Genomic DNA, 16,693 nt, shown 5'->3' with positions numbered 1-16,693 from the left:
ATTACTGTATTCCATTTGTCATCAAAATATAAATCAGGTCATATCATGTGTACCAACATACCCCACTTACCACCCACCGCTCAATGGCCTCCAGATCCACTGAGGAGAAAGGCAAAATCCTTCACATGACCCAGAAGCCCTGCCCAATCTGTCCAGTTCAGGTTCTCCTACTTCAGTGCTCAGCTTCGATATTCTCTCAGGCACAGCCGCACTGGCCGCCTTTCTGTCTTCCTAAGACCGTGCTCCCACCTTCTACCCGCCTTTGAACATGCCGTGCTTTGCATCTGAAATATCCCACCTCCTTTACCCTATTCACTCATTCACCTACCTCTAGGATCACCTTCCCAGGGAAGCTTTCTTTCACCCCACAGATTAATAAGGGTGCTTTGTTGCTGACTCTTAAAACAGCTAGCTACTTCCCTTTGAGGTGCTTGTTTCCATTTGTAAGTTTCACATTCAATACTGTGATTATTTGAACACCATGTATCTTCTCCACTAGACTATGAGTCCTGGGAACACAGGACCATGTTTGTTTGGCTAACTGTTGTGCCAGAGGTTGTACTTAGTGGTGTAAAGTAAATATTTTCGTGTGAATAAATATTCTAGAACATGAATTTTGGTATTAAAATAGTTTATAAGGTGATTGGCATTCCAGTTTCTATTGTTCCGTGGTCAGTTTTTTTCTCTTTAGCCATATTATCAGAAATGGTATTTCTTCTTTCAAATCCTTCTGAACCCGAATTATATAATTTATTTTCACAGATTCTTTACTATTTTCAATAGACTCTCCACATTCAGCCTTTAATGCAGGACGTCAAATTTCTTCCAAGATGGTTTGTAAAGGCCTGTAACACCACAACAGATATATCTGTTTAAATTCTGTGAATAGTGCAGTTTTGTTCCCGATACAGAGGAGACGCATCTTGGGAGGAGTGTCACATACAAGAGGAAGGGTGCATGGTACAGTGAGTTCTACAGAAACACATCCGATTTTTATTTCTTTAGGAGGTCGTGAGACTTCTTGTATCTGTTTACTGGCTTGCTTTTAAAAAGCATTCCTTCGATAACCTTGCTGCGGCTCATTTTGTGCAATCGTGAGCGAGTGATGTGGAGTTTGGTAAGTGGAAGACTGAGGACTGAACTGCACAGCTTCTGTGCGCTAGGTTTCAGTCCCAGAGGACTGTGACACTATAGCCCACTTACTGCAGTGAGGAGGTATTGATTTTTCTCCCTCCTTGTTCTTAGCTGCACCTCTGAAGCAGGTATGTTATGAAGCATCTTTTCTGGTGAGGAGAGGAAAAACTGTCGTGAACTTTGTCACCCCAACAGCGGGACATTTCAAACCAAACTAGGTGGAATAGGAAAAGGGCTATCAGGACTCTTGGAACCCTCCCAGCTTAGCTCAGTATCTTGGCTTTTGTGACAGAGAGGTTCCCCGCAGTTTATAGCAAACCTTGATAGACAATGGAAAGAGTCGTGAGATTCTAAAAAATGTTTTGAAGAGAATAAAAGGATCAAATCAGTGAAAACAATGCAGCTTTGTGCAGCGATCTTGGAAGGTTAGAGAAGTGGTCTTGTCCAAGTTTTCAACAAGATGTTACGTTCCCGTTATAATTGGCTGCCGGGTAGGCTTGGACCTAACTAGAATGCCAGCGTTCGATTTCCTCGTGTCCTCAGTGGAGATGTGTCACCGTGTATGTTCGCCTTAGTGACAATTTTCTAAAATGGAAACTCGTGGGAAATCATTACAGTGTTTATATGTCTCCCTTGTCGGACAGCGTTATCCTGTGATATTTTACCAGTGTTTTCCACTGCATGATGGCATCTAGCGAAGGTTAAGGCAGAACAAGTCCCTCTGTAATTTCATGACTGCATTTTACTTGCCGAAGAAGAAAAGATAACTGACAATTAAGTATTTGGGATGTCACAGAAAGAACATGTGCAACTAATCAATGGTACCCTTTGGGAACATGATTTTATAAAGCTGATAAGGTAGAAAAAGCGGGATTTTGTGATTTGTGTTACATGATGATAATTGCACCTTTTCAATGAAAAAGACATTTCTCCTGGAGTAAACATTGAGCTTGCAAGGGATGCTGATAGCAATGCTGTTGTTTTTCTGCCCCATTCTGGCATTTTTTTGTAAATGTTTTCGTGGAGCATGAGAATTTTTTTCCCATTCTTATGCGAGAGTGATATTTCTGAAGGAATATCTTATCTTTTTTAAAGGAAGTAATTTATTCTTCTGAAAGTGAGTAACATTGTGTAAAAAAGAATAATTATTTTATTTTGCTTCTTACAAGGTACACTCAATTGCCCAGTTTTAACGTTTCTGAGTTGGATATAGTAGTAGCAACATCTGTTCCATAATATATTGCACATTCGTTTCAGTTCTTTGATTTAACCCTGTTTCCTATGTACATCTTAGTAATAACCTGATTTTTGGTCTACATACTTTATAAGTGACAAATTGGACAGAAATTTCTTTGGTGCATTTTTCGTTGTTGTTAATTCTTAACATCTCTAGTGTGCAAGTAAAAATGTTCAGACCCCAGGATATTTAGAATCTCTTATGATGCCTACTCTCCCCATACTTGTGCCTCTTTTGCTAGTTTTATTGCACAGGTTTCAATGAGAAGTAGACTCCTCTGCTAGTTTGGACAGTACTTTCTTCTTGTTCCTGCAGCTTTGAAAATCACCATCCTCCTTAACAGAACAGTTAGTTCACTTAAAGACCACGTATCTCCTTGGCCCTCCCCTGCTTCCTTTCCCAATTAGTTCGCACTACTTGGTGACCTCTTCTTGTGGAAGATGATAATGTTGCATTGAGTGGAGTGAGCGGCTTGCCCAGCTCATCCTCCCTCCGCCTGGTGGATGCAGCACTTCTTGCTGACCCACCACTTGAAGATCAGCAGCTCTCGTACAGAAGCGGCTGCTCTCCATTTTTCATCGGGATAATTAATTCTGCCTCTTAGAGTATTTGACTCAGTACTTATACCTGTAAATTTTAATTAAATGGGATATATTTCCAACTTTTTCACCGACTGTCATGTTCATTTTGAATTCTGATGTTTTACTACTTAAATGAGTTTCCCAGCCATGCGGCCCAGCTTGCATCCAGTGTCAGAACTCTACCATCGGAGTTATTCATTAATAACTACCTAAGTCATAACTAATAATTAATAACTTAGGTAGTCATTAATTAATACCTAGGTTAATCAATTAGTAGCACTGGGCCTGGGACCCATCAGTGCCTAGCAGTTCAAAATGCCCCTTTCGTAAAAGGTATATTAGCACGTCAGCTGCACTCTGACCCAGCAGTAAAAGAGTTTAAATCATATTTTTCTTCATGTTTTGCTAACTTGGGGAACCCTCAACACAACAGATTGTTGAATTCTAGAGTTACATAGAGAAGACACAGAAGCCATAAATATGGACTACTTTCTAAATTCAATGCAGCAGTAGATTTTGGTCTGTAAGAAAGAAGCCTTCACGGTGTAGCCTCACTGCCAGACAAATATTTTCAAGCACAGCCCAGAGCTGAAAGCACTAATGAATTCTAATAGCAAAGCAGCACACACTGCAGTGGGTTCTAATTGACAAAGAGGTAGAAAACGGAAACAGGAAGGTCAGTGCATCCTTTGGGGAGCTGGCGTACAGCTCGGGCTCAGCGGTGCTTCAGGCTCGAAACCCAGTGAAAAGTGTGCCCAGCAGCATTACCCGCCGCATCGGAGCTAAAAGGAGGTGTCCCTGGCTGGGCTGTCAGGGGCCTGTGAAACCCCTGCCACTGTCAGCGAAATTATATATGAATGTATATTTTTCAGCAAGCAAGATTCTCAGCTTTCATCCAGTTTTCAAAGGGATCCATGAATCATTGAGGGCTAAGAAGCTCTGCTAGATAGACAATAATCCAGACTTCCAAAACCAATAAAATAGGTTGTTGAGAATTGATAACATGAAAAGATTCAAAGGAAACAGAATTAACATTTATTGAATGTTAATTGTGTGCCAGAGACTCTCGGAGAGATTTAGGGTAGACAAAGGAGGTTTTCAAAGTCAGGTTTTGCTCTGAAGCCAAATACATCCTACTATATCACATTGCACCTCTAAAGAATGAAAATGACTAGCCATTGAAGATTAATCAAAAATAGAGAAGCATGCTAAAACAATGAAGAAATATGATTTGATATTCAAAAATATAATTTACAATTTTTTTTTTAAGATTAAGAGCTTACCTATTGAATAAAGTTGGGAAGTTTAGACCAGACTGGGGTCCCAAGTGTGTGGGATGGCCCAGGGTGCAGCTTCTAGAAGGAATGGTTCTTCTTGAGCAAAAGCCTTTTAAGAAACCAAAGATGTAAATGAAACAGTCATGAGGCCCCACTTCCCTGTTGGGTCTCCCATGGAATGAGATCATGTGTTTATGAGCCAAAAGATTTGATTGAACTAATTTAATTTGTCTTTCACATCTCTACACGAATTCACAACAGTCATTTAACTTGTACATATTATTAAATTAGGTAAATTTTGCTCTATTGTACTCTTATCTCTGGCTTAAGTATTAATTATTTTCTCCTGTTTAGACTTTAAAGTATTATTTTCTTACAAGCCGTCTCAGCAGAGTTTCAGAAGTACTTCTACCACATTCCTGAATGTTCACCTAGCCAATGCTGCTTTCTTTATAGCTGTGAATCCAGAAATCCATATAGATCATTGCTTTATGGAAAAGATTATATTCAGTGAACATTTGACAAAAATGCTCACAAATTTCCAGAGTTTTCTATATTCCTTTTTTTGCCAGTCTATGTTACCTAAAACAATGTGATCATCTGTTTGGAATACTGTTTGGGGAGGCTGAGCAGGATTAATTCCTGTCCTGGTGTTGCAGTGTAAACAGCTTTTTGCCTGTCTTTTGTCATTAATGATCATGCTGTAGATGTAGCCAGTGCATTGTAAGCCAATCTGTCAAGGCAAATAAACAATTCACCTTGTTAAAATTCCCTAAATCTTGCATTAATAAAACCAAAGTAACCCCCTGAACACTCAAGAGATGTCTTCTTCCATACTGCAGTGATGGATGACATGTCTAAAGATCCTGGAAATTAAGTAGTTCAGGTCATTAAAAGTGTCCCACACTTGTTATTGATTTAATTTATTTTAAAAGGTGGGGGTGGAGATAAGAATGTAACACCCTCCCCTCATTTTTTTAATCTTAAAGCTACCACTTGTACATATAATTAAAACTATTGCTTGGGTGAACAGCTCTGTATTTGTCACAACATTAAGCTTTATTATTCAAATAGGTGTTACATTATCTTCTTAACCAGATATCTACAAACAATAGACAATCATTGCAACTTGTGTTATGGTGAAATTCCTTGGAGCTTCATATGTATGATGATTTCTAGAACTTTTGAGTTCTGAGCACTGAAGTCATGACCCTCTGGGCACCCTGAAACTTTCCTCAGGTAGATAAAAATTTAGATAAGGGTCAGATGGTTGAAGGAAATTAACTGAAATAGTAATGAAAGTATGCTTCTGAATAGAGGAGTTTTTTTCTCTATTTTATGAATTTCTTATTTTTTTACTTTTATAATCAAGAAAAGAGTAAACATTTTAGATAGATGGAAGAGTGGATGGGCAGTTGAATGGATGGATGGATGGGGATGGATGGATGGGTGGGCAGATGGGTAGGTGGATGGGTGGAAGGGGGAATGGATGGAAAGGAACACATTTTGAGAGAGGGAGAGTTTTTCACTGTCATATCTGTAGTCTAAGGTGAGTTTAAGTTATGTGTTCGTTTACTGGTTTATCACTAGTTTTCTCTGCAAGCCCACACTCTACTGGACCCATAATATTTGCTGTTGTATTCCAGTGCCTAACATAATAGATGCTCAGTAAATATTTGTTTAATGAATAAAGTATAACCCCAAATACTTTTTTTCCTCTTTTTTATTCCTTAAGCTTCAGTGGGTACAGTGGGCTGTATGAGGAATAGTAACAGCCCGGACAGGGCTGGCTGTCCAGATGACCCCTCTCCAGGGCCTGAACAGCAGGAGGATTGAGCACTAGTGTAGTCCAGAGGTCAGCCTGCTGGAACTGATGACTTGTGTAGTCGCTCGCTCCATTTGTGTGTCCCAAACTGGGTAACAGTATTCCAAAACCCTGTGATTTACATCTCAGTATGTAAATTATGGCTAAAAGCAATACATTATATGGAATTGTGTATGTACAAGATACACCTAACTTGACCTCATTGTTATTTGTTATGTACCTTATACGTCACTTTGCAGAGCTGTTCCCGATCAACTGCGTGAATGATATTGCATCATTATTCTCATTGTTCTTTAAACAACATGTGCTTTGGGGGGTTGGGGGGAAGGAGGTGGAAGCAACCATGGTAAATTACAAAAAAAAATGACCCTTGAAAATAGTTATATTAATTTCAGGGATTAATTTTATTATTTGATGCATTTTCCATGGTCTTTAAAATAAAAGAGGAGCAAATAAATTGTTCCATCAGTTCACCTACTCTGTTAGACTCTTAAAATTAGATAAATATGAAAGCGCACCCTATAGTTCTCCATTATATTTCTCCTTGAAATTACATAATTTGGATATCTGAGAACTGACATGGTTATGCCATTATGCCGGCTCTTTAGCAGAGCTCCCTAAATGGAACAACTCTATAGATTTTTTTCAGTGTATACACTGATTTACACTTAGTGGTAAAGTTGTTACTGACCCTTTAAGTGGAGCTGTCCAAAGAGCAATAAATGTCAGTTGATTCTAATGCCAAACAGGTGAGAGCTGAGGGCTGTTGACTAAATCTTCCAGTTAAAAAAGCCATGAGTACATGTATTTCCTCAATAGTAGTGGGCTCTTGTACACACACACACAATCAGACTACTTTATCACTCGGTAAGGAAAATTTGGTGTCTATATGATAGCCGTATTATTGATGTCCCCAGGTCTTTTAAATACTCATTCTGGATTAGAATCTCCAGGAAGGCAGGCACTATGTCTACTTGGTACCCCACTGTCTTGCCCCCTTGTCAGCAGCCAAATAGTAGATACTCCGTAATGGTGAATAGGTAGAAGAAAAGAGAAAGTGGAGCGTTTGCTGCCCCTGAACAGCGTATGTGTCGGCCTGAGTTCTTGGCGGGTGAAACAGGGACCACGCCTCATACTGATGGTGGAGAATGCTGCTGGTAAGAACTTTGATGGATGGTTACGACTTTTTGAAATAGTTCATTTGATTGATTGCCTAGCAAACTTTATTTTCTAATTCTGTTTTCTACTCTCCCAGGCTGTCATTTTAGAAAATGAAGAACTTCCCAAACTGTTTCTTGATTTCCTGAACGTGCGACACTTGCCGTCCCTACCAAAGGCTGAGAGTTGTGGGTAAGAATTGTTATTCACATTTTGGACTTGTATTTTATGTTACTCTTCAATCACTTAACTGGCCTTACTAATATCCCACAGTGGTGCCTGAAGGGGCAGCCTGGCCACACCCGTTGTTTTAGCTTGAGACAACACTCACTTGTCCCCTGCTTGTAGTCCAAGGAATTCCTCCTAAGGCCTCATGACCAGCACTCAGTACTTTAGGTTTAGACTTAAGGAATTGACTTTTTAAATGCTGCTATTACATGGAGTAATGTTACACGATGGGAATTATGAACCTACATATCCTGTTTAAGGACTAATATGTTTACTTGTGCATACTTGAGCAAGGTCTGTATCCCTTTGACACATCTCATTCATATAATTTTAAATTTATTAGTGACCTTAGAGATGATTTTACCCAACTCCTCTCATTTTGGAGTTGAGCAAACTGAGACACAGGAATTAAGTGCCTTCCTCCAGATTTCTCACTTGTAGCTGGCAGAGGCCAGAGGCCTCCCAGCGTAGCTCTTTGCCCACCATCCTGCTGATTCTCCCTCAGGGACTTCTAAATGCAGATCTGAAGATCCTAATCCCTATCTACTAAGGAACCAAGCGTTTGATAGCATCAGCATTCAGCATTCGGGAAAGTTCTTCTGAAGAATTAACTCTGAAACGAGCCACTCACCCAGCTCTGGGCACCAGACTCGTGTTGAGTTCACCTCTGAAGGTGGACAGCAACACCCTTAACAGACTAAATTTACAAGGAAATACATCATCTCAGACTTTCTGCAAATCCAAGGGTGGGGGGTGGGGGACATGGTTTTATCCATTTTCTCCAGGGCTCCCAGACCTGCCTGAAGGGTCTCCACTAAGTATAAAACATTCAAGCTAACCACACCCCAAGTGATATTGAACCCAGCCTCTGCTGCGTGAGAGGCTGCAAATACCTGTCACAGGTCCCTTACCGGCAGTATTTACCTCCCTCACATTACACTCACCCCAGGACAAGAATCATACACCCTGCTCACTAAAACAACATGTGTGGTCAGTGTGTCCTGTTCCAGTTTGCGTGCACTTACTGGGAAGGTGGGACTCACATATGGTTGTATGCTTGATAGAGATGTTGAGGATGACAGTGAGTGAAATCTTTTCTCCACTGCATAAGCCCAAAAGTAAAACCATACAATTTGTAAATGATGTTCAGGAAAATTGAAATGCAAGAATATCGCAATCTTAAGATTCCTTAGAATGAGGCATCTGCCATGCTGTGACTCTGTGAAAACTCTCTTTTCAAACTGTCTCTTGATTCATAACTCTAAAAATACTGGCTCTTTTTTTCTTCGTTGGCATAAACATTGACTCAACTTATATGGTCTTTTTCTTTTCCTTTTAAAAAATTTTTTAGATCTTTTGATGAGACAGAATTTGAAGAGCCAAGGTAAGAACTCATAGTAGTCGATCAGGAATTATAAAAATCAAAAACAGGGCATTGGTTTTATTAAATGTTTAATTACCATGGCATAAGTGTGTCATGATTTTCTTGGAAACCTTTGTTAGGAAATTGATTTGAAGGTTGTAAAGATTTGATAGAAAGTTACAGAAGAACCGATTACATCTAGGAGTGAAGGAATAGGAGCCCTACATTGTTTCATACAAGTAATAAGGATACTATTTTATCAATAATAGTACCACTAGATTAAAAAAAAAAACACTTTTCAGCAATGATTTATCATACAGATTGTATATCTGCTTCAACTTCCACCAAGAAATGTTGGGAAGATGAGCAAAGTGCTGGCGTGTTCCCTCTAGCTCTGCCTGCTATTATTCACCCTCACCGTTAGATGCATAAACCTTGAGACGTCCCTGCACAGCAGTTTGATCCCCTCAAAGCTAGTTTGTAGTGTTTTCTGTTTACCGTCGTCCCCTGATGCTGACATGCCTGTTCTTGACCTTTCCAGCAAACTGTCCCACCAGCCGGTGCTGCTGTTCCTCAGGGATCCATACGTCTTGCCTGCAGCCAGCGGTAATCAAACCTGTCATCTGCTAACAGCTCTTTACTGATCTGACCCTGCACCACATAAACCACGTTTTTAATGCAGGTCTAACAGAGTGACATTGGTCCAGGGCTTAATAATCTGCCAATAAACCAGTGCTCTTGGTGTAAGAGACATTCAGAATTTTAATTGGGGCAGGCCTTTCAGGAGGAAATATAATTTTTCTTTCTCTCTCACCAGGCTATTTTGAATTAAGAGTAATAAGAGAGAAAGGTATTGATTGCCTTTAATTTGGGGGGTGGTGTTATTTTGGCCTCTGCTTATTTTTATCCAGATGCCGGGGTTTGAATCCAAGGCTCTGGTTCTTTTTTAAAATGCTCCTTCCCAGAAGCTGTGTGTATACTGCTTGTATATCTCTGCTTCCATTTAGATTACAGCATCCTTGAGAGTTGAATATGTATTTTTTAAAGTTTTATATTTAAATATAATGAAAAACTTAAGTGGGAATGTAATCTGTATTTTACCTTAGTTCTCTCTTTGTCCCAAGAAATTTAAATTATTTGGAGTTCCTCTCAAAATGTTGGTATGCAGCTCTTCATGAGCATATTCTCAGACATTATCTCATTTAATTTCCTTAATAGTCTTATAAAATAGGCAGAGCAGGTATCATCATTGGCTGATGAGAGAATTGGGGCTCAAGGAGGCTGCTGCCTTGCCCAGTCTTATGTGGCTGACAGGTGGACCCCTTGTTGCCCAGTTTCTCCTTCTGTGCTCTTTGCATAGAATGAGTTTTCTGAGAGTAACTAAATAGCATAGCGGCTAAATAGCAATAGATAAATTACCCATAGAAACCATTTCTACATTCTGACGGTAAAATGTTATCCTCAGCAAGATAGAGGGGCCAGTTTTTTGTAGCAGGAATGCAAGTACTCGGATCACCCACTTAGCTGTCAGTTTAGAGAAAGCTAGCCAAGATGCAGCCCTGCTCTGTTGAGGGCCCATTTCTAGCACCCAAACCAGGGAGAGCTGTATAAAGATATGGTCTCAAAGAAATAATTGCCTTTCTTTAGCATTTGTTTTCCATGTTCAACAAATATGTGTTATATAGGTCAATATTCTGTTTTTAAAATGTCATATTTAACAAATATTTGTAAGATAACATAGTCTGAATTAAATGGGCAATATTTTATATTCTTATCTCTTAAGAATGGTTCCACAAATACTTTTTTCTGCTTTGTTTATACTCAGATATTTCATGCATTTAACTGAAATTTCTGCAGAAATGTAGAGAGCGGAATGATCACTGTGGACTAGAATAGCACGATGTTTTATGGAAGAGGGAAAATATTTTATGACCCTTAAATCCAATTCCTCTAGCTCATTAAACACAATGTGCCATGCACCTGGCTGACAATGAAGACCAGAAGGAACTTCCTGGGAAAGAATGTCAGGGGCAAATGTCTGGAGTTAGAAAGAGTAAGAAGTATGTATCTTTGGTAGAGTGTTGGTGTGGATGAATGACTTGCACAAAAAGGGAATTCTTGTTTGAGAGTAAATGAAAACCACAGGTTTGATGCATAGAATGGAACCAGGTATGGACAGGCCAGTCACCAGATCTATTTTTATGAAATTTTGGCCAAGCTAATTTCATAAATCAGAAGTATTATACCAATGATTTATTCTTGAAAATCTTTAGCATTTAATTTAAAGATATACTATGCTTGGATCACATTTTCGTATTATTATGCCTCTTAACAAAATGTTGAGGTTACTAGACCAGAGGATATGGATATGAAAAAACCTTCCCAGATATACTGACCCTCACAAAATCAGAGTATCTGTAAAGTTCTAACAGTTAAACATTATCCTCTTATAAAATGCTAATATAATAATCAAAAATTATTCTCTTGGCGTATGCTTTTGGGCCTTTGTTTTTATTTTTCTGGGAAATTCAACTTTTGCCAAGGTCCCCAGCGACTGCGGTGTGGCTAAACCGCACGTTTTTCAGTCCTCCTCTTACCTGGCTTCTTACTAGTTTTAGCCGCTGTGGGCCCCTGTCTCCTTCTTCAGACACCTTCTCCCCTTGGCTTTCCCACTTTCCTTCGAACCTCTGGCAGCTCACCTGAAGGCTATCATAGACCCTCCCTTCTTCTTATGACGCTTTCCTTTGAATAATCTCCTTGCTGTGGCCTCGATTACCTGGTGTAGATAGCTGAGCCACAGAATTGAGTTTCCATCCGAGCCCTGTGTGCGAGCTCCACACTGTCACCGTGGCCCTCGGGGTCTGCCTCTGCCTGGCTCGTGTTCCTCCTGGGACCCTCACACACTCTGCTCCAGCCACCCTGGACCTCTTTCTGGGCCTCAGATGTGCTGAACTCCTTTCTGCTCAGAGCACTTGCTGTTTCTTCCTCCTCAAATCCTCTTTTTGTCCCCACACATCGTCGGCTCTCTCGTCTCTCAGGTGGGACTTTCAAGAGCCTTCGCTGACTCTCCTCTCAAGTAGCAGCCATGAGTCCCTCCACTCCATTCACTTTTTTTTTTTTAAAGGTTCTTTGTAAATGTTTGTAAAGTAAATGAAAACCCACCCTAAATCACATTCCTCCTCATCAATGGGAAACCAAAGCAAGGGCCACATTCTGAGTCAGTCAAGCAATAATGTATACTGTATTAAATCATACATATGATGAAGCCAAAATCCAAAATTTGGAGTGGAGTGGAACAGATGAGAAAAAAATAAATGACCTCTGATTATCTCATCATTGGTCACTAGTTGGTGGACCTTGTTATAAAATACCTCTATTCCATTCACTTTTATCAGAGTTCCCTATTTGTTTCCGTTATAGAAATGGTCATAACCTTGTTCCCTTTTCTCTCTCTCTAACGTCTGACATATGCTCGGCACTTGAATATAGAGGGCATGCAGTCTTCCCTCTGCTGCGCAAGCCCTTCGCTCAGATAACCTCATAGCTGGGTGCCACGCCACTTCATCAAGTGGCATCTCTGCACAAGGGTCTTCTCTCACTTTCTCATCTCCGATCACTCTCTATCCCTGTGCCCGCTTTATTTTTTTCCTTGCCTTAAAACACTGCTCGACCTACTACAGTACTACAGAATTGCCCAGTGTATTTAACATTGTTTTTTTGTTCTTTTCTGCTGAGCTTAACTTATTTAAATCTACTTAAGCTAAATATGCTTATGATGTGATGTCACTAACCTAATAAATTTTTATATTTCAAGTGGCAAAGGATAAATGCATATATGCTAATGTATATTGTATGTCCTATTTGGGCATTTTATTGAAAATTAATAGCTCCATTTATGGCTATTGGTTTCAATATACTTCTGTGTGGGAAAAATACATTTAAAATTAGAATTAGCTTACCTAATCATTGCTTTTGATTGGGATCTAAATATACAGGTATAAGTCCTATTGTAAACTTCTAAACGTGTTTTATGAAATAATATTTTACTTTATGTTGAATAAAAGCAAAAACTCTAAGAAATCAAGTGTCATCAACCAAAACTAACTGAATACTCATATTGGAGATATTTTTTAAACCTATTTTGTTTATTAACATGCTTGTCTCCCTAACTAGCATGTAATTTACTTATACTCCCAGTAATTAGCCAGTACTTGGCACGTAATAATGGCTGGTACTTACCATGTACCAAACTCAGGTCCAAGCACTTTGTTTTATTCATCATTTTTTACAATAACCTGTTAGGTAGGTACTGTTAGAAAACCCCTCTCCAGTCCTATCGGATCCGTCACCACTTTGAACTCGCTCCAGTCCACTCTCTGAATGGCAGCCAGTTCATTTCTGTCTCACTCTGCTTAAAATTCTTCCACAGCTTCTTATTGCTTTTTCAGATAAAGTCAGAATTTCTGTCTATTCTTACCAGGCTTGAATTGGCCCTGCTCGCCCTCAGGACATCTCACAGCTGCTCATCTTGCTATGTTAGCCTCAGTTTAGGCCTTTGAACCCTCCAGGCTCCCTTCTGCACAGACTTTCCACCTGGTTAGCTCCTTGTTCCTGCCTTCCTCTCCTCCAAGAGCCTTTCTGTCCTCCCTGATGAGGTTCAGTCCCCTTGTAAGTGGTTTTACATAGAACGTACCCTATACAGGTTGGATTAATAAATGAATATATTATTTTTTTATTTTAAAATATTGAGCCACTTAAATTCCTCCTATAATTATTTATTTCAGGTGGTTAGCTTTAGCATAAATCTTGTATATAATGTGCAGATTGAGATTTAGAAAATAGGCCCCTTGAGCCATGTGATAGAATAGTTCCCCTATTCAAGTTATACACTCATATCTTACCTGCCCTGGTAACTGGAATGTGGTACAACATATCATACAGCTCTGGGTTTCCTTTGTATCTCCTTTAGAAATGCAGCTGATTTTTCAAAATTGACGGGATGGCTTTTGTCGGAAATCTGCCCTTTTAAGATAGGAAGACAGGCCCCCATCTTACTGCTCTCTAGAAGCTAGTGTAATAGAACAAACATACTCAAGACAACTTGGACGAAACGCTGCTGTAAACCACAATGGAAAAACTGCAGCAAAGTATTCCCAGTAGAAATCTTGGAATTCCTTCAAGTATATTGAGATTTTGTTAGAAATTGAATTGCCAGTGTAATCCATCTTCCTTGTGAGAAAACATTCAGATAAAGAGCTGGGGCCTAGCAGCATTAACCATTAGAACATCCCTTAAATCAATAAGCTACAAATCTGGCCGTGCATTCCTGCAGCGCCTGGTGGTACACTAAAGTGGCTTTAGGCTGAAGCAGCATGACTGATAGCACGTTTGAAACCGGGGCAAACCACAGGGCAGCGCAGATTCCCGAGTCACCGTAGGCCTTCCCTTGTTAAGTTCTGCAGAATGCAATGATGTTTTACCGGTGCCCATAAGAAGAGCAGTTTTTCTTTTGTTTTTCAGATTTTCCAAATGTGGTTATCGAAGGAGTTCTCCATGGGATATTTTACCCTCATCTACAGCCCAGGTAGAAATCCTACTTGGCCAGAAGAAGCTGAAGCAAGTTTCAAAGTTGCAGCCAAGGAAATCGATACCTACCAAATTAACCTAAACTCTATGACATAACAGCTCTAGCTAGTGGTAAAATTCACAGTCCCAGCTTAATTCAGGGCAGGGACGTTTCCATTAGAATGGTACTTTTAAAAATAGAAACTGAACCAGGGCGGTGCTGAGGTTAAGGCCAAGTGTTTAAGAAGGAGAATGTAGCTGTCAGTGTAGAAACCCATGAAAAGGAAGCCGCAGAACATGCCTGGAGTGTGACCACATTCAGCGACCGGCAGCTTTACCCGCAATGTTTGCTAATTGAACATCTTATCCTGAATCGTACTGAGACTGATTAAGTTAGGTAGCTTTTTTGTTCTGATTTTGTGACACATTAATCTTGTTCTGAGATTTTCTCAGCCAGCGATAGATACATTCTGAAGTGCTGGCAGTATCAGAAACACACACTGCTAAATGCGGGGAAGGGACTAAACTGGAAATTAAACCATACTGACAATATTAGGGCACTTTTTAAATTGAGGCATTTTAATTGACATTACAGTGGAGTTGCATCATACCCAGGGGGTAACTTCCTATGTCAGCACATAAGATAAAATGATCCTCGAAAGCCCCGTAGAAAGGTGCCACGTTGGAAATCTGTCCATCTACCACAGCCCATGTTTCCTCCAGTGTAGGAAGAAGTAAGTGTTTCTTTGGTTGAAGACCAATTGAAGTTGTTGGTGTTTGTTTAGGGGCTATTTTACATAAAACACACACAGACACACATGTACACACACACACACCTTTAAACACTAGAATTATACTTACCCTATAGGATGCTTGCCTTCTAAGTAACAATATGAACTGAGTGACTGAGGAAACACAACAGTGACAATACTCAGTTTGATTAGCTCAAGGGCATCCATTCATTGAATAGGTGGTATTGCCACGGGTTTACTGTTATTTTCCTTATTTTCTTTTCACTGACCTCATATATTGAATTAATGCAAGTTCAATGTGTTCATGACATGACTCCACTGTATTTTTTACAGACATTCATATTTTGAGTAGGAAAGGATACAAGCATATATTCAACCTGTATATATGTGCTGTATTTAGGCATTTCATTGAAAATTAATTAATAGCTATCCTATTTACGGTTATTAGTTTTAATAAGCTTCTGTGTGAGAGAAGAACATTTAGATTCAAAGCTAATTATTGAATCATTTGATTAGGATATAAATATGCAAGTTTAAAGCCTGCTGCAAAGTTTTAGAAATATATTTATGATGGACATGTTACTACATGTTGGAAACAAGCAAGAATGAAATAATCAAGTGTCAACAACCAAAAATAACAAATAGTCAAGTGTCAGAGATATTTTTAAATGTTTTTTGTTATTAGCTATTTTGAGTTAAATAAAAGCAAAGAACTTCGTTTTTGAATTTGAATCTGTCATCTCCTAAGATTTTATTAGAAACATAAATTGTGTCTTGTCTCTTTATGCACACACATATACATACCCATAACTTCTCATGGATTCACATATTTCTTTCTAATTTGAGAAGGTGAGTGTTGTATTACATCATCTATAAGCCAATAGATACTCAGTAAATACTTCTAATTTACCAAAATAGTAAGAAATTTTTAAAAAATAAAGACCAAGCATCTTTGGTGGCACACTACTCAAGAAACGTTTTCTGAGAATTAATTTTTTCTTAGTGATGACCTTCATTTTTTATCTTTATGTAAATGTTGATTATATGATTTCATATTTCAATTCCATTGCAGGAACTAGAAACCACAGAAGGTATTTTCAGCAGAATGGAATAATAGGAAACTGAGTACTTACAGAATCTTTCAAAGGATGAAGGGAGTGATCTCATGGTGGGTCTCCAGGAATGACTTCCAGAGCATTCCAGCAACCTCCAGTACCCATGTGCCAGGGGAGTTACAACTTCTGCCTTAAGTAGGAATTCAAGAGGCTGAATTTAGGAGGAATTTAGGAGTCAGGAGGCTGCTACTGGAGCAATTGAGGTAAAATCAGCACTGTAGCTGCAATCCGGGATCAGCACGAAGTAACCAATACCACTGTAACTGCCCCATAGCAGCCACCAGGAAGCTGGTGGCTGGGCACTGGAACAAAGTGTTTAGTTGCCAGCATCTGCTCCACAATACACCCATGGCCTTGCTTGCCAGCAACCAGAGCCAAAAGCAGCAGGAGGATGGTATTCAACCACTTCCGTCTTCCACTCCACATTCTATGAAAGTCTATCCAGTTGTCCGAAACTT

General features: G+C 39.5%; 1 protein-coding gene across 4 annotated transcripts in view; it reads left to right on the top strand.

Moving 5' to 3' along the window:
- Positions 1 to 15,887, top strand: part of SNX24 (sorting nexin 24) — a 132,458-nt gene extending 116,571 nt beyond the window's left edge. For all 4 annotated transcript variants that reach the window (XM_036225887.1, XM_036225890.1, XM_036225888.1 and 1 more), the window contains 4 exons: positions 7,310 to 7,404; positions 8,792 to 8,824; positions 9,345 to 9,409; positions 14,324 to 15,887. In XM_036225887.1, the coding sequence (XP_036081780.1) occupies positions 7,310 to 7,404; positions 8,792 to 8,824; positions 9,345 to 9,409; positions 14,324 to 14,391 (261 nt within the window). In that variant the 3' untranslated portion in view covers positions 14,392 to 15,887. The remainder of the gene's footprint in view (positions 1 to 7,309; positions 7,405 to 8,791; positions 8,825 to 9,344; positions 9,410 to 14,323) is intronic.
- The last annotated feature ends 806 nt before the right edge of the window (positions 15,888 to 16,693 follow it).

The sequence above is a fragment of the Rousettus aegyptiacus genome, unplaced genomic scaffold, assembly GCF_014176215.1.
Source record: "Rousettus aegyptiacus isolate mRouAeg1 unplaced genomic scaffold, mRouAeg1.p scaffold_m13_p_8, whole genome shotgun sequence".
NCBI lineage: Eukaryota > Metazoa > Chordata > Mammalia > Chiroptera > Pteropodidae > Rousettus > Rousettus aegyptiacus.
The sequence above is the reverse complement of the archived record's forward strand: the minus strand, read 5'-3'. Positions and strand labels throughout refer to the sequence as shown.